This window comes from Equus asinus, chromosome 24 (genome assembly GCF_041296235.1).
Source record: "Equus asinus isolate D_3611 breed Donkey chromosome 24, EquAss-T2T_v2, whole genome shotgun sequence".
Taxonomy (NCBI): Eukaryota; Metazoa; Chordata; class Mammalia; order Perissodactyla; family Equidae; genus Equus; species Equus asinus.
The window spans coordinates 16,406,336-16,424,376 of NC_091813.1; the positions used below are offsets into that span (position 1 = coordinate 16,406,336).

Below are 18,041 nucleotides of genomic sequence, written 5' to 3' on the forward strand. Positions count from 1 at the left end.
AAATAGATTTTACTTGTCAACAAGTATGTGTATTGTGTGCATGTATATACTCATAAATGAAACAGAATTAGTCAAATGAAACATCCTTACTACATGCTATGCATTTGGATATTTTCTAATATTTTTTGTTTTGCTAAAAATGCTGTCATGAACCTCCAAATTGATTTCATCTTCCATATTTGCAGCAGACTGGCCTTCAGGCTTAAGCCCTAAATAAGGCACATAAGGGTGTACATTTTCTCGTCCCCGTCTGCTTTACTTGTCTTTCGTCACCTGGCATTCTTCCCCTCATACTCTTGCCGGTGCTTGTTCTTGTCTGTTTCTCCTCCTCTTCCATCCTTCCCTTCTGGTGTGTATCCAGCCCTCGCCGTACATCAGGTCGTGGCGGGGGCTCTGTGTCCTTGCTCACAGCACTCCTTTTGCCTGGGATCCACTCTCCATAGCCCTTTGCTTAGCAAATCTTTCTCTCTCAAGACTCTGATTGAGGTCTCTTCTTTATGAAGTTTTTCCACAGATACCCAATCTCTCCCTCCTCCCAGGCTATAGAATCTACTGCTCATGACTCCTTCCTTCGAGAGGGGTGGAAATTCTTAGTCTTCTGAAATGCTTTACTGGAGATACTTGTTTTCATTTCTCTCCTGCTGCCGACTAGGCCATAATCTTCTCAAATGCAAGGACTGTTTTATTTGTCCGTTTTGTCATTGGAGCTCGATGTGCTGTGCCTGACGTGTGGTGGATGCTCACTGTGGGTGGTCAGCGTGTGCTTGTGACGTGTGGTAGATGCTCACTGTGGGTGGTCAGCGTGTGCTTGTGACGTGTGGTGGATGCTCACTGCGGGTGGTCAGCGTGAGCTTGTGATGTGTGGTGGATGCTCACTGTGGGTGGTCAGCGTGTGCTTGTGACGTGTGGTGGATGCTCACTGCGGGTGGTCAGCGTGAGCTTGTGACGTGTGGTGGATGCTCACTGCGGGTGATCAGCGTGAGCTTGTGACATGTGGTGGATGCTCACTGTGGGTGGTCAGCGTGTGCTGTGGCTGACGTGTGGTGGATGCTCACTGTGGGTGGTCAGCGTGTGCTGTGGCTGACGTGTGGTGGATGCTCACTGCGGGTGATCAGCGTGAGCTTGTGATGTGTGGTGGATGCTCACTGCAGGTGGTCAGTGTGTGCTTGTTATGTAGTCTTCTTTTGAGAAGAGAAGAAGCCTCATTCCTTGAAGAGAAAGCAGTTGCCTTAAACAAATTTTCTCTTTCTCATTAAGCAGGCGGTAAAGTAGAGAAGAAGATGAGGGCAGGTGATAATTTGGGAGGTGAAGAAGGAGGGAGAGAAACTGTCTTAAGGCCTCAGTACTGGCCTTGCAGCGCAGCTCGTATCCTTCCCTTTCTAGGAAGTCTTTGTTGTCCACCTCTCCCTCTTTTTCTGACCTCCGGAGCCTCTTTTATTTCACATGGCTCTCACCAAGGCACCAGCCCCTGGAGTCTGGGGAGTCCTTACCGCCGTTGTCACGGCTGTGAAGTGGGCATCTAGTCTGTGACATCAGCAGTTATTTCTGAATGCATTTCTCTATCAAATCATTGTTATAAATTATGGATTGGTTTATGTTACCAATATACTTAATATACTTAATGTACATTATGGATTCATTCCGATTTTGTAATCTGTCCTCTAAACCTTTCCATGTTTGTAACATTAAGAACATGTGTACTGTGTTCCAAATAATTAACTTCCAGAATTTTTAGGGCCTGTTTTCTCCATTGGGTACGACTTTGAATTGGGGGTTGCCAGCAGCCTGGATTTTACCCTGTAAGCCATAGCAGCAGCCTTGCGTTATACTCTTGCATATATAGATATATATGGACCTACAAATAGTATTTTACAATAATTGAACAAGTTTTCCGTAGAGGTTTTTTTTTTATATTCATGGAAACTTCAACCATGAGTGTTTTTGTAATTGTTTGGGAAATATAAATTTATAGATAACTGTTAGAATGACATGGATAAAATTTAATTCTCTTTAAATATAATTTGATATCATTTCTTCTCTCTTACAAGATTCTATGTTAATTCTAGAGTTTCATTTAAGTGATGTAATAAAGGCAAACTTAGTCATGGATGCCTGTTATTTTATGGACCAAGTGGTTTTGGATACTGTTGATATTTCTGTACAGGAATTTGTATCTAATATGTTTTACTCAAACAGTAGCAATAATTAAATAATGGTCTTTTCTGTTGGTATATCTGATTGATTGAATGTTACTTTTACCTTTTTTAAAACAGTGAAATTGCTGTATGTATAAAGCATTAAAATTTATATTTTTTAAAAAGTTGCTAAATAGTATACCTATGTAAGTTTAATATACTTCTTGTTTTTGTCCCATTCTGGGAGTTAGAGCATATAATGTTTTTTATTGATTTCTGTTATTGATTTCATGTTCATAATAATAGTGAATAATATATTTGAGTAAAATTATTATCCTATTTTTGGGTTACTGACTTGTTAAATAACAAGATCTTATATTTTAATGAAGAGCATATTGTGCCATTACTATAGTGTATGCAACCAATTAGCCTCCTTTATTTTCCTTACTATTTATAAGCCTTTAGTTTAATGAGCTTTTGTTTTGCTTGTTAGACATTTTTGGCTCTCATAAACCAAGTGTTCCCTGCAGAAGAGGACAGTAAAAAAGATGTGGAAGATAACTGTGAGTATCAGGTTAAAAAACAGATCTCCCACAGAAAGGGAAATGGTTCCTCAAAAAATAAATTAGTGGTTACGTTACTAGATGCGCTGTACTGGGTCAGAGGAAGTGCAGCCTTTTGCCTTGAAGTTTCCCGGGAGTGGAGTGCTCGGAAGTCCCGTGCTCGTTACTGTCTCACATTTGCTCTTTGGCAAAGGAATCTCTCAGGAGTCCTTTTAGTGTTATCTCAGCTGTGTAAAGGTGGGGATTATACTAATTTGCTATGAAGCCTGAACTAAAGATCTCTTGCTAACAGTTTTGAAAGAGTTATTTTGAATCTCATCTAGAATCAGGTGTTTTTACAGTAGTAATATATGGTTCAATAATTTGGAAGTTGAGTCAAGAGGAGCCATTTAATCTCACTGTTGAAGGGAGCAAACATTAAAAAACCTACTCTGTTAATAAGTACTAATTGAAAATTGATTTCTGAACATGGTATTAAAGTGCAGTATTAATTTGACTTATAACTATTTTAGCATAAAAAAACTTTATCCAGTGAACAGGCCATGTTCTCACATTTCAATATTGAGCGGTAATCATATTTCCTTATTTATTTGGCAATAGTTAAGAATCATGTCCATTTCTCTGAAGGTATCTGATGTTAAAAACTCTCCTTTTAAAGAAAAAAGGTAAGAGAAAACAACATATTTGTCCTTGTTGATTTTCTCTGGAGTACATATTTGAGTAAGCCTATAAGATGCCCATAGGTAAATGGAGACAGTATGAAATAGTGGAGTAATGGGAGAGCTGTGGACTGAGGGAGAGCCTGAATTCAGGTTCTGACTGTGCTGTTAGGAAGCTGTGTGCCTGTGGGCAATTTGTCTCTCCTCTTTGGGCTTCTGATCTGTAAAATGGGAGTAATGTGTATGTTACATGATTAGAGATGATTTATTTAAAATGCTTGCCATAACCCTCTCTCAATAAATGGTAGCTGTTATTAATAGGTGTAAGAGATTGAGAAATTCCTTTCCAAAATTGCTGGAGAATTTGTCTGATGGGATAATATTTTTCTGAACAGTAATCAGAACAAAGGTTTAAAAAAAAGCAAAAAACACAGGAATGAGATTCTATCATATGCAAAATAAGTAAGATAATTCTTTTCTGTTAAAACTTGCTGGGGGCCGGCCCCGTGGCTGAGTGGTTAAGTCTGCGCACTCCACTGCTGTGGCCCAGGGTTTCGCTGGTTTGGATCCTGGGCGCAGACATGGCACTGCTCATCAAGCCACGCCAGCATCCCATGTGCCACAACTAGAAGGACCCCAAATTAAAATATACAGCTGTGTACTGGAGGGATTTGGTGAGAAAAAGCAGAAAGGAAAAAAAAAAAGATTGGCAGTAGTTGTTAGCTCAGGTGCTAATCTTTAAAAAAAAAGAAAAAAATCTTGTTGGGGTATTCCGAACTGGGAATTAATCCTTTCCATATACTAAAACAACATTTTTGGTGTATGTATCTATATGTAGCTAAACATAATAAATGATTTAAAATTATTTTTAATCCATTTCTTAAATTAATATTTTAAAACATTCTTCCCCTGGTTATTGCATCTTGATGCGCTTGTCCATCATTTTAATTTTCCTGCCTCAGTGTGGAATCAGTGCCTCTTGCGGGTGTTTTCTTTGGTGAGGCCAGACAGCAGCCGTGTCAACGCGTGGATGTTGACTGTCCTCATCATACAGTAGCCCAGCCCTACTTGAAGTCTCTTTTCTGAAACTACGTCATTAACACAGTTTTGGTTGTTGAGTTTAGAATGTAGGTTTTCCAGCTAAAGGGGGTTCCATCACTTACTAGTTCTTTTGCCTGAGGCTTCCCACTGTACCACTGTCACCTGCCGGATGACTCACTGGCCTTGTTTCTTAGGGTCTCACAGTCATCTTTTGAAATCCCTTCTCCTTCTCTATATCATGGTACTCATGTGATGACTGAAAGCCTGATGTCCATAGAACGTTCAGAACTCTGTGATAAAGGTTCTCTCGAAACAGAGACATGAGCTGTTTTGATGGTGCCCTAAAAAATAGAGCAAACCTATTTGTAGCTCTAGGTTTTCTATGCGAAAGGTTTTATATGTGGAGATTATAAATGTTAATTTTGCCTCTTTACTTGACTCTTGGGTATTAATACCAGAATAGGAAAAAAATTCAAGGATTTGAAGTCGGTAAAGTATCAGCATTTTTTTGTGCTAATTTTAAGCTACTGTTACTTACACAGCATATTTTATTTTTCATGAATTATCACCTTTAGAAGTTGAGGATAATGAAGTATAGACTACAATATTGGAGAAAATCCCAAAAGTTGCCTAGTTCTGTCTCTTTTTCAGTAATGGGCTGACTTCTCCAACACTGTAATTGAAGAGCTGACTGCCTTCTGCTGTGTCATGTTGTTTGTGGGCTCCTCTTTGTCCTTCAGTGAACTAGAACTGTAGTGGCTGAGCGTGGTCTTAAACACTCAGATAACTCCCAGCAGAGAGCTCCCTAAATTTAATAATGAAGTCATACCCACTCTTCATTAGAAACTTTTAGTATGTTTGATATGCATTTATTACAACAAAATGCTACTTAAGTAGTTTATAAAGACACAAATGTGTTTATTCTTCTATTATTTATCTTGTTTTTAAAATTTTAATATTGAGTATAGTTAAATCTGTGAATAAAAGGCAGACACTTCACATGAAGGAATGCATGGTAAGTAGTCTTAGAGCTGGCTATTAGGAGAGGAGTGTAGGAGGGAGGTGGCTGGAGCTGGGAGTTATTTCTGAGACCCTCAGGAGCATCCCTAGGTCATACCTTTAGGGATGCGTAGGCCATTGGGATACACTGTTTGCCATTCTGGCAAACTGAGAGTCATAAATATTCTCCTCTCTCTCTTTCCCTTTCCATGTCTTCATGAAAATGGGACAGACTGAGTAGCACAATTTAAGAGGAAGAGCCTCCTGTCCGAATTCTTATTGTCACTGGCAGATATTTCACCAGTTAGGGATGTATTTGGTTTCATTAATGTATATCCCTGAGAGGGCAGGTGTGGTGAGTGTGGAAGGAGGTAGAGAAATGACAGCAAGCAGTTATTCACACGTCCGTATAGGTTTGTATGATTCGCTTTTCTGGGGGAGCTGTATCGTGGGATTAGGAATCGTACTTAAAGGAAGCAGAGAGTATCATACAACCAGGTAGTTCAGAGGACAGAGAGAGATGAAGGAGTGGTTCAGCACTGTACTTTGGATAAGAAAAGGCAGTGTGCAGACCAGGCTCCTGGGAGATGAGGGTGGAAGGAGATCCAGGGATGTAGAAAGATTGGTGACCCAAAGCCCAAGCTAGATACCCCTCTGCTGCCTGCCTTCGCCACATCTTTCCTCAGTTCAAAGGAAAGCTGCCTGCCATTCAACTTTTGGGATGCTCCACCCACTTCTTACTCTGTTTTATTCTGCTGTAAGTGGCATTGGAAAACAGTGAGGCGGGCGTCCTTGGAAAGTGAACTGGCTGCGTTATATGAGTGTAGAAGCATGGGCAGTCCTTGTTGAGATTGGTAAAGTCAGGGGCTCTTGTCTGACAGAGTTGGTTAGGTGTTGAACTGTTAGACGTACATACGGTATAGGTGTATACATTCACAACTTCAGTGAGGGATAAAGCAAATGAGTCAGGGAGGGTCCTGCCCTCAAGGATCTGGCTTAGTAGCCAAAACCAGATATATGAAATTATAATCACAATACTGGCAGTCTGGGTAGGCTCCGTAAAGAACGTACTAAGAAGAAAGTTCTGGTGGTGGTGGTGGTAGTGAGAATGGGGAAGCATCACCTATGAGGTAATCTGTGAGCCGACCTTAAAGGATAGGTAGATTTTTGACACTGGAGATGTAGAGGCAGACGCAAATGCGTGAATGATAATTTAGGTTTAATAAATAGTTTAGGCTGCCTGAAAGTTTAGACCATACTAAAGCGAGTTGTGCAAAACTATATGAAGAAGTCAGCTGAATGCAGGTTTAATAAGGGCCTTGAATATCAGACTTGAATATAGACTTTGGTAGTTGGTGGAGACCCTCTAATGTGTTTTCAGAAGGAGAGATATTTCTTTAGGGCTTTATTTTAGCTAAATTAATGTGCTGAGCAGTCTGGATTCATCATAGCAGTTATGAGGCACTGACTGAATGATCTCATGGTCCCTTCCTATGGTAAAATTTTATCTTTTGTGTTTTTTTCTATAAAATTGAGAGTTGGACTGGATTAGTGTCATCACTGTTGTGTCAAAAGTGTATTAAGATCACTGTCTAAAGTGGTACCTTCTTCCCATTTGAATGCTGCTTGACTTTTTAACCAATCTTCATCAAAATGTACTTACCTGGTACTCACTAGATGTACTCACCTGGTTGGAAATTCATTGTTTAAAAATATCACTGTTGGGGGTGGGGCAGCCCAGTGGCACAGTGGTTAAGTTCGCACGTTCTGCTTCGGTGGCCTGAGTTTGCTGGTTCAGATCCTGGGTGTGAGCCTACACACCGCTTGTCAAGCCATGCTGTGGCAGGAGTCCCAAATATAAAGTAGAGGAAGATGGGCACAGATGTTAGCTCAGGGCCAGTCTTCCTCAGCAAAAAGAGGAGGATTGGTGACAGATGTTGCTCAGGGCTGATATTCCTTAAAAAAAAAAAAATTACCACTGTAGGGCCAGCCCCGTGGCCATGTGGTCATGCTCCACTTTGGCGGCCTGGGTTTTCCCAGTTCAGATCCTGGGCGTGGACATGGCACCACTCATCAAGCCACGCTGAGGCGGCGTCCCACATAGCACAACCAGAGGCACTCACAACTAGAATATACAGCTATGTACTGGGGGGCTTTGGGAAGAAGAAGAAAAAAAAGATTGGCAACAGATGTTAGCTCAGGTGTCAGTCTTAAAAAGGTATCACTGTAACACATGCAAACTGGATATATTTTAAATCAGCCTCTGGGGTTTACATGTAAATAAATCTAACTTAACAGGTGAATTTTAGCTTAGATCACAGTGATTGAGTATTGTTTCATTTTACTTTTTTACTTGAAATATCTAATGGTTTATAAATTTTATATCTCAGGTTCACTAATGTATTTAAATGAAGCCACACTCCTGCATAATATCAAAGTTCGATACAGTAAGGACAGAATTTATGTAAGTATTTTACCTTCATGTAAGTAGTTTAAACTTTTGGGGGGATAATTACTTTACATGCTGCTGTTTGATTTGGTCGAGCTTGAAACTCTCCCAGAGAATCACACTGGATCTGGCCTGTGGGACAGTGTGAGCTCCACGAGGATGAGGGCTTTTCTCTGGTTTTCAGCTCTAACTCCAGGGCTTAGAACACGATGGGACACAGTAGGCACTTAATAAGTGTTTGTGGAATGAAAGAAGGATTCAGAGCATCATCTGATATCTTGCAGACATAAAAATGTCCAATTTGATTATTTAAAAAAACACTCATTATTTTGGATTTTGTTTCTTATTTTTCCTATATGTCTGTAGATCTGTTTGATTAATTCACTTTCCACATTGTTCTGCAGAGAATTTAAGGCAGCCTGTAAGGAATATGTATTGAAATGAAAAACTTGGATGAGAAAAAAATGAATAGAGGGCAACACCTGGGGAAATATCAGGAACACCGAAATGCTCATCATCCAGCCTAAATAGCTGCAATATTTCGTTAAACCCTAAATTGAACCTACCTACCTTAAATATCCAGAATATTAGGGTCTGGCCCAGTGGCATAGTGGTTAAGTTCACATGCTCCACTTTGGCTGCCTGGGGTTTGTGGCTTTGGATCCTGGGTGTGGAGCTTCACACTGCTCATCAAGCCATGCTGAGGCAGTGTCCCACATACGAAATAGAGGAAGATGGGCACAGATGTTAGCTCAGGGCCAATCTTTCTCACCAAAAAAAAAAATAAAATAAAAATCCAGAATATTAAAAAATGAGACAATGCTTTTAATGTAAATAGGGTTTGCACAAAATCCGATGGATGCTTAAGTAGTGTGTTTTAATTATAATTATTCATTGGGCACATACGAGGTTTTATTCTAATATGACCTACTTGTAGATTCCTTTGTTGTCTGGAGATAAATTACCCTGCTGTGGTTCTCCTTTTATAAAGATGGGACTGTTCATTATTTTTGAACGAAGAAAACACATGGCATCTTTGACACTTCCTAGATCAAATGACAGTGTCTTAATCTTTTATATCACTATCAGTTTGCCTGATTGTACTTACTTAATTCTGACTAAATTACCTTTAGCCTTTGCCGTCTGTCCAAGGGGTGACAGCTGGGAAATAGAGCTAGACTTTTCCAAAAAGAGTTCACTTGCTGTCTTTTGGTTATATACAGGATTAAGTCTTTACTTTCCTCCTTGATTTTTTTCAAAATCAACTAAATAAAAATTTTATTTAGGTTGAAATAGGGCTATTCTTGATTAGAAATATATTTAGAAGCAAAATTCACTCAATAATATTGAGCAGGCTAATATTGAGCATTTGATGTGTACTAAATGCTGTTTTAGGTATTGAAATAATGCACGTTTTTAAAGTTTGTTTGTTAAAGCAGTTTAACTTGCATTAAGTCAATAAAAGTTGATTTGGATATACCCAGGAAACATCATCTTTCAAGTAGAACTGGCCAGTATTTTTTATGTATCTTATATCTCTTGGTGTAGGGGTGAAGCAATCATTTGTTTGATCAAATTTTAATTATTTTAATATCTTTTTTCTTGAAGTTTGTAAAGTAAAAAATTTCCAGAGTAATCGGACTTTAAAACAATTGAGGTACTTTGTTTTTATTTGGGATGTTTATATGAAAGCTGAACACCCGTGGGACTTTTCCTTGGTCTTTTAACACTCCTGTGTTGCAGTGGTGCTACTCTTGCTGACTCACCATCCATAACCCAAAGTTTACAAGCAGGGTTAATTGTCCTTTCAAAAAAATTAGTTGTCTCTTTTTTTCTGCATTGGGTTGAGTAGACCTTTAAGTCTTTGCTAAATTGCATGACTGACAGAAAAAAGTGGAATTTAAGTCTTTGTTTCTCATGTACAATGTCTGTATCACCCTGGAGAATTGAGTTCTTAGGGTTGTTGCTAGCTTTTTTGATCCTTCTTTTCCTACGATATGTACGCAGTTGGGCACATGACCTCTGTTAGATAGTAGCTGTTTGGCATCCTCAGCTTCTATTTGGAGAACCCGTATTTTCAAAGTTAACTGAAGCCATGATTGGTATGTTTTTTCCTAGCCAATTATGCCTTTTAGTATAAAACCATTAAAAATCAGCAATACATAAATATAGTCATTATTCCTATAGTATATGTACGAGAAGGAAGCAATTTGGAATAAGAGTTTAAACTTGATATTTTTATATTTCTCACCAACCAGAAAAATCACTATTCTCCCTTAGATTTGAGTAGAACAGTAGGCTAACTCACATTTCGTTTTCATTGGTTACTAAAAGTCTCTGTTACTTTTCTTTTATTTCCCATAGGAAGATTATTATCTGGAAATTTTTATTTTTTACCCCACTCCAGGTAACATCTTTGGAAGCATTCCCTGAATTTTAGATTAGTAGTCTGAGAGTGCAGGGTTTCCACATCATTTCCCTTCCACAACTAAAAGCAGAAAAGAGAAAAATATGGTCCTGCATGCCCTAGTTTGTGGCCAGTAAACCACAACTAATTGCTAAACCACAGCTCTCTTTCTGCCCACAAGGAATTTTATAAATCCTATTCATGCATTTTTCTGATATTTTAAAGCCATAGTTCAATTCCACATTTAAAAGCAAGCTTCAGTCGCTCATTCAACATTTAACCCGTCAATATTCTAGGCAATGGTTAGCATATTTTGTTTGCAAAAATCTGGGACCAAGTGGTCAGCACAGAGCTGAATTAATCCTTGGCATTCGGTGATGGGGAGAGGCCCAGAGAGTTTGTGTGCTGTATTAAACTCTTCAGTAGCAGGGTGAGTAAAGTAGTCCAGGTGAGGAATGAAAGTGACCACAGCTGGAGCTGGAGGGATAGAACCAGGAGAGGAGATTGCTTAGGTAGAGTCTAGAGAAGAAGGCCTCTGAGGTAGAGGCACAGAGACTCGGCTCTCTGCCCTGATTTGTTGGGGATGCCATGAATATGGGAGAGCATATGGGAGGAGAATGTTTCCTTTGAGGCAATGGGAGGTCGAGAGATATAATCTTGACTTTGGACATGGTGAGTTTGAGATGCCTATGAGATGAGAAGATATAAATATTTAAGTGCTAGAAAAATGTGCGTCCTATAGAGATCAGGAAATGTTTTGGGCAGAAATGCACATTTAGGAGTCCTACTTATACAGAGAATTGAAGGTATCTGTTTGCTGTATTTTCTTTCTCCTATGAACCTTATTTAGTTTTAAATGAAAATAATAATTGGAAAATTTCGTGTTTATTCTTTTCCTGTTTAGACATATGTCGCCAACATTCTGATTGCAGTGAACCCATACTTTGACATACCTAAAATATATTCTTCAGAAACAATAAAGTCGTACCAGGGAAAATCTCTTGGGACAATGCCACCTCACGTCTTTGCAATTGGTGAGTAATTTAATTGTATCTTAATTTTTGTTTTCCTTATATTGTACAAATTTAGTCAGTTTTTCTTTTGGATTAGTGAAAGGCACCGTGACTTGCCTGTGTATTTTGAAGGGCCTGACTGCATTTTGAATGTGTCCTCATTGTTAGGAGCATGTATCTTACACTGGGTGGGGAAGAATGCTTTTTCAGCCAACACATAGGGTAGTCATACATCATTAGCTTTGTTAAATGCCCGTCTCCACTTAAGTGTGTCCACCCAGTTGAATATAGGACATAATAAAAGAGCTGACCTCACGATTCTTTTTAACTCCTCAACACAATCAGCTCCATCTTAAAAGTGTCCTCCTTCATAGCGTCAAGGTCCAGGCCTCCCACTGTTGCCACGTCCTCACTTGTGTGTGTCACATGGGCTGGAGATAAGCTGTGAGAACAGACTTCTGTGTCTTCTCTTGCCTCAGGGCTTTACAAAATTTAAAGGATTGAAAATGCTATATATACTTCACATCTCTGGGGAATTTGTGTGGGAAGACAGCAGTATCTGTCTTTATCTTTGTTGGGCTCTTTCTCATCTTGAAGCACTCTAGCTGTGAGGAACAAGTTCTTTCTTTCTTTTTTTTGCTGAGGAAGATTTGCCCTGAGCTAATCTGTTGCCACTCTTCCTCTGTTTTGTATGTGGGTCACTGCCACAGCATGGTTGCTGACAAGTGGTGTAGGTAAGTGCCCTTGAATCAAACCTGGGCTGTCGAAGCAGAGCGTGCCAAACTTAATCACTAGGCCACGGGGCTGTCCCTGTGATGGAATTCTTTGACACACACCCTTGGTGACCGAAAGTACAGAGGTGTTAGCTAACCAGATGTCACTGGCAGTTAAACGATGACCTGTTTCGGTGCTAGTTCTTCGTGCAGTCTGTTTCTCTTTGGGCTTCTCTTCATGCCTGACCACAGCCTTCACTTCCAGATTTGGCTGGCTTTATACTGTGTGCTAGTAGGCAGAGTGAATAGGTCAGCCAAGTCTAGTGCAACAGCAGACTGACTTGATTTTAAGATGCTCTAAGGGGCGTTGTGTGTTTTCTATCAGCTAGCAAAATGTTGCAAAATCCTTCGACCCTGCATGTGAGCAAGCCTACCACTAGGGAATTGCTACCTTTAAAGAAATAAATATTTTCTAATGTAAATCAACTTTTATTTTTAGTTGTTTACTGCTAAAAAAAAAGTTTACAATGGTTCTACAAAAGTGGGCAGAACAGGTTGCTGATAAATTGGTCAAATGGATGGGTATACATTATATGTGGTTTGCATTTGGTCCTTAGAATACAAGCCATTTGTAAAGCCTTCTTCATTGGTATAGGAGTACGTGTCTGAGGTAAGAAATAGTTGTCTTGGGGCTGACCCTGTGGCCGAGTGGTTAAGTTCGCACACTCCGCTGCAGGCGGCCCAGTGTTTCGTTGGTTCGAGTCCTGGGCGCGGACATGGCACTGCTCGTCAGACCACGCTGAGGCAGCATCCCACATGCCACAACTAGAAGGACCCACAACGAAGAATATACAACTATGTACTGGGGGCTTTGGGGAGAAAAAGGAAAAAATAAAATCTTAAAAAAAAAAAAAAGAAATAGTTGTCTTGTAGGGCCAAATTGGTCAGGACCTAATTTTGAATTAAAATTGTTTTAATTCCAGACCACTTTAACAGCATTAAATTGTGCTCAGTTTGTCTGTGCAGTCTCTCTCTCTTTTTTTTTTTGGTGAGGAAGATTGGCCCTGAGCTAACATCTGTTGCCAATTTTCCTCTTTTTCCTTGAGGAAGATTGTCACTGGGCTAACGTCTGTGCCAGTTTTCCACGTACTTAGTATGTGGCATACTGCCACAGCATGGCTTGATGAATGGTATCTAGATCCATGCCCGGGATCCGAACCAGTGGACCCCAGGACACTGAAGTGGAGTGTGTGAATTTAACTGCTATGCCACTGGGCTGTCCACTGTCTGTGTAGTCTTAATGTTTAAGATATTTTATAGCCTCCGTTGTTGGAATATAAAGAAGATAGTTAAAAATTATAAATATAAACAAATGCAAATTAAAAAATTTAAAGCATTTAATTTTGTCTATCTTTGAAATGCTGATAAGTTCTACAAGATATTTAGTAGTAGTACTGCAGAAAAAAACCATGCTGATTTATTTTTGCAATTACGTATTTTTTTCTCCAGCAGAATTTTTGGTTGCCAGATTTCTTAATTGGTAGCTTGTTACTTCTTGCTTTTCTCCGGGGACTCATTAGTTATGCGTAGCTATCCCTCTGCAGATCTGCTCTGGTGTTATTAGGAAGAGCTGAGCCACAGCTCCTAACATGGAGGCATTCCAGGACAAACATAGTTGTTTATTTGGATTTCATATTGCCTAGCTGTCAGGATAATAGAACATTTAAAGTAAATACTTCTAGAGATGTTTGGAACACTTTTGAATGATTTTATTTTAAAATTTTACTATTAACGCACATTTATAATTTCTTTAGGAGCAAATACTCTTTGATAGTAAATGAACTTTGGACATTTGATGAATTTGTATTTAATGCATCGTTCATTATTACTGTGTTATTTTGACCCTAGCCGATAAGGCTTTTCGAGACATGAAGGTGCTCAAGATGAGTCAGTCTATCATTGTATCTGGTGAATCAGGAGCTGGCAAAACGGAAAATACAAAATTTATTCTAAGGTGAGGAATATTTAGCTAATCTGGAATATTTTGAACAGGTTGATTTTTGTTTTTTATTGTGGTAAAAAATATATAACATGAAATTAACTATCTTAACCATTTCTAAGCATGCGTTTCGGTAGTGTTAAGTACACTCACATTGTCGTTCAGCCCATCCCCAGAAATTTTCATTTTGCAAAACTGAAACTCTACACTCATTAAACAGCTCCCCTACCCTGGCCCCTCATAACCACCATTCTACTTTCTACTTCTGTGATTTTGATGACTCTAAATACTTCATATGAGTGAATCATACAGTGTTTGTCTTTCTGTGACTTATTTCACTTAGTATAATGTCCTCAAGTTTCTTCCATGTTGTAGCATGTGTTAGAATTTCCTTCCTTTCTAAGGCTGAATAATACTCCATTGTATGTACACGCCACATTTTGTTTACCCATTCATTGGGCACTTGGGTTGCTTCCTCCTCTTGGCTGTTGCGACTAGTGCTGCTGTGAGCATGCTAATGAATGAAGAGACGCAAATATCTCTTTGAGATTTGAACAGGTGGGCTTTGAATACTTCTGCATGCTTTAGGACCTAGTTTGAAATGATAGACTCTATCCCTTTTAAAAAACAGAAACCTTATGTGGAAACTAAGCTGTAGATTGTTGGAAGCCAACTCTGACACATTATTCTCGTGAGGATCCTGGAGGAGACCAGTGCTGATTAGGCAGAGGGAAATCAAGGAATGTTCCTCCAAAATCTCACCTTTACATTCTGTTCTCAAAATTCCTGCTGTTAAAGCCATTTTTTACCTTACACTTACGACGATTGGCCTTATTTCGGCCTCCCCACAATCCTCCTCCTAGTGTATCCCCTTTGCTGCCATCAAATTAAACTGTACACTTTGTTTAGAATTACAGCGTTTTAAATATGGAAGGAACCATAGTACTCATTATAGTTTAGTTCTTTCAATTTACATAGCCAGCGATGTTAAGTCTGGTTGGTTGTGAAGCTACTGCTAGGACCAGCGCATTCTGAATCCTTCCCACTGTCCTTTCCACTGTATTGTAGTTCTTAGTTGAGTGCTGATTGGTAGGTCCCATTTTGAAATTTTGCTATCTGTTATGCAAATGTGTATGCTATTTAGAGTTATTTGTGTAAAACCACCTCAGGAGTTTGTTATTGGCTGCTACATATATGCAATTCTGGTTAAATGAATACTTCCCAATACTTTTGGAATTCTAAGTGGTTCAATTTCTTATTCTTTCTCTCCTGTATGTAATAGTCGTATGATGAGTCTTTGGTTAATGTACACCTTTGAAAATGAACAAATAATAAAGAAACTGTAAACTTATAGATTAAAGATTGCTCTTTGTTTTGAAATGTGTCAGGCAAGTAGTTGTTCCATCATGTTTTGTCTTTCATTGTAACAACTTGAAGAGAGCGGGAACTTCCTAGTGTCCTTTGGCAGAGCACCTCATTTTCTTTAGCCATAAAGATTGAATTAATAGGCTATTGCAGAAGACTTTGGGATCTCATGTACAAGATGAATATTACTGTGTGAAATGTGTGGCATGTTTAAAACCAAATAGTTGGTTACAATCAGATTATTCCCAAAGACAATTTTAAAAAATAAGGCTGATTTAGATGTTAAAGGCAATCTAAGTAGAATCTTAAATGTTTAAAAAGCTGCAGCAGAATAGTTACATTTAAAGATAAATTTGTAATTTTTAAATAAACAGTTATAGTGGTGATCCAGGTTTAAGATTTACATGTATTAAATAATATTAAAATTATAGATATATGTAGTATTGTTATCTAAATTTTTTTTCCTATATTTTAAAACAGATATCTGACTGAATCCTATGGAACAGGTCAAGATATTGATGATAGAATTGTTGAAGGTATTGTTAATTTTTAAAATTCTTATTTTGTATTGTTAGGTATGTCCTGAAATTAATTTACAAGAATTCTCTCAGTGATCTGGACTATTCTTCCAGAAATCCAAAAGACTATCTCCTACAAATCTTTGCCTAGCTACCATCTTCTCACTTACTTAATGTCTGTTGTCTTCTCCTCCACCCCATGTAAGTGCTAAGGGGGCAGAGATCTTTGTATATTCCAAACCCCTGGAATAGTGCCTGATATATAGCATATGCTCCATAAGTGTCTGTTGGATGAAAGAAATAGAGGAAGCTGTCTGGCCTCCTGTTTGTTTTGTTGACGTTGTTTTTTTGTAAAGGAGAGAGGGAAAGGGTTATTGGAACTGAGTGCCTTTTTGGGGGAAATCATGAAGAAAAGAGTACACTTGGAAGGCCAGTGTCTGTACATTGATTTCCTTAAGCTGTCAGTGCTTGCGTACCTTAGATGGTCGTCTTGTACCTAGTTTGGAGACTGCTGTCGAGGCACCATCCTGTTGAATCTGCACCATCCTTCTGCATCGTAGCCTCCTCTCTGGTCTCCACTTATGTTCTCACTGCCCTTAATCCATTCTCTGGGTGGAAGGTGGGGTGATCTCTTTTGCTTTAAACCCTTTAACGGTTTTGTGTTGCTGTCAGGATAAGCCTCAGCGCTGTAACATCCCCTGCAGTCTCTGTGTGGTCTGGCCTCGGCCTGCTCGGGTCTTACCTTGATCCTGTTTCTTCTGTCTCCTAATGCCTTAATCGTGTTGTCTCCCTGTAGTTCTGTGAGGTGTTGTGGGCCTCTCTGGACTCTTTCTCTACCCCCTTCCTCAGTTTTCCCTACTGGGCACTCAGTAACTACTTTAATAATAATGGTGATATTAACATTTGTGGGGGGTGTTAAGCATTGTCTGATTTGCTTAAAGTCTGTTACCTAATTTGAATCTTCACAGAATGAGGTAGGTACTGTTGTATCCCTGCCTTACACATACTGAGGTAAAAAGAGTTTGAGTTAACTTGCCAAAGGGCATATTGGTTCCATCAGTTGTGGAAATGGGATATAAACCCAGGCATCTTAACTATATGCTATACTAAGTATGTATTTTAACACTCTTTTTTTTTTTTTTAAGATTTTATTTTTCCTTTTTCTCCCCAAAGCCCCCCCGGTGCATAGTTGTGTATTTTTTAGTTGTTGGTCCTTCCAGTTGTGGTATGTGGGATGCCGCCTCAGCAGGGCCTGATGAGTGGTGCCATGTCCGCGCCCAGGATTGGAACAGGCGAAACCCTGGGCCGCTGAAGCGCAGCGCCCGAACTTAACCACTCGGCCACAGAGCCGGCCCGGGTATTTGAACACTCTTGATATTTTAAAGAAAAATTTCACTTGAACAAAAATTTATTAAGAGGCCTCCTACGTTCATGCATTTTGCTAGATCACAGCTGGTAAATGTTAGGTACTTTTTTCACAATTGTGTAATGTGCGTATAGATGAATCCAAATACAGCTCTAATAAACATTTTTAAAGTTGTCCATCAGTAAAGTTTTCTCTGTTTCTAGATATAAAATTTTCCAGTTTTACTTAGAGTTCTCACTGTGATACTGTGACACTGAGGTGTAAGGATCTCCTCAGTAATGCTTACTCACGGTGAAGCACCTTACGGTAGTGAGGGTCACCCTATAAAGTTGAAGAAGTAGGGAGATAGTTACTTCAATAAAAGACTAATTAGTATGTTAATTTGTTTACTTGAGGTGCAGACTTACTTGAGAATTGGATATAAGCCTGGTTTCTTCCATCAGAATGTGCTGTACAATAGGTAGTATGTTATAGTTGAGGAAAGGTGGAAAGTATTGTCTAGATATTTCTGCAGCCCCTTACTGGAGAACAGTAGATGTTAACTGGCAAAACATAGAAATCTTTTGATGCCATCCATAATGGAAGATTGGCTGTTGGTTTTGCAATGAGTTTATCATTAATAGTATTAATGTAATTTTCTGATACGGAGGCTCTTATTCTATTTGGTGATATTTTATTTAATATATTCAATTCTTCAGCAAGAACTGATAGCTCATCAGTAAAGGAGCTAGGGGGATCTGTAATTTAGTCCCCTTTTGCCAGTAGCCAGTCTTGTGACCTTCCAAACAGGTCAGTTGACCTTGTTGGGCCTCAG

The 18,041-nt window shown here is 39.1% G+C and overlaps 1 protein-coding gene across 19 annotated transcripts in view; it reads left to right on the plus strand.

Annotated features, from left to right (window-relative positions):
* The window catches only part of MYO6 (myosin VI), a 153,448-nt gene that overhangs the window by 69,724 nt on the left and 65,683 nt on the right, over nucleotides 1–18,041 (plus strand). For all 19 annotated transcript variants that reach the window (XR_011497832.1, XR_011497831.1, XR_011497834.1 and 16 more), the window contains 5 exons: nucleotides 2,629–2,698; nucleotides 7,788–7,861; nucleotides 11,158–11,287; nucleotides 13,888–13,993; nucleotides 15,824–15,879. Coding sequence is in view for 15 of the 19 variants with exons in the window: in XM_044757524.2 (XP_044613459.1) it covers nucleotides 2,629–2,698; nucleotides 7,788–7,861; nucleotides 11,158–11,287; nucleotides 13,888–13,993; nucleotides 15,824–15,879 (436 nt within the window). In the remaining 4 variants the exon portion in view is untranslated. The remainder of the gene's footprint in view (nucleotides 1–2,628; nucleotides 2,699–7,787; nucleotides 7,862–11,157; nucleotides 11,288–13,887; nucleotides 13,994–15,823; nucleotides 15,880–18,041) is intronic.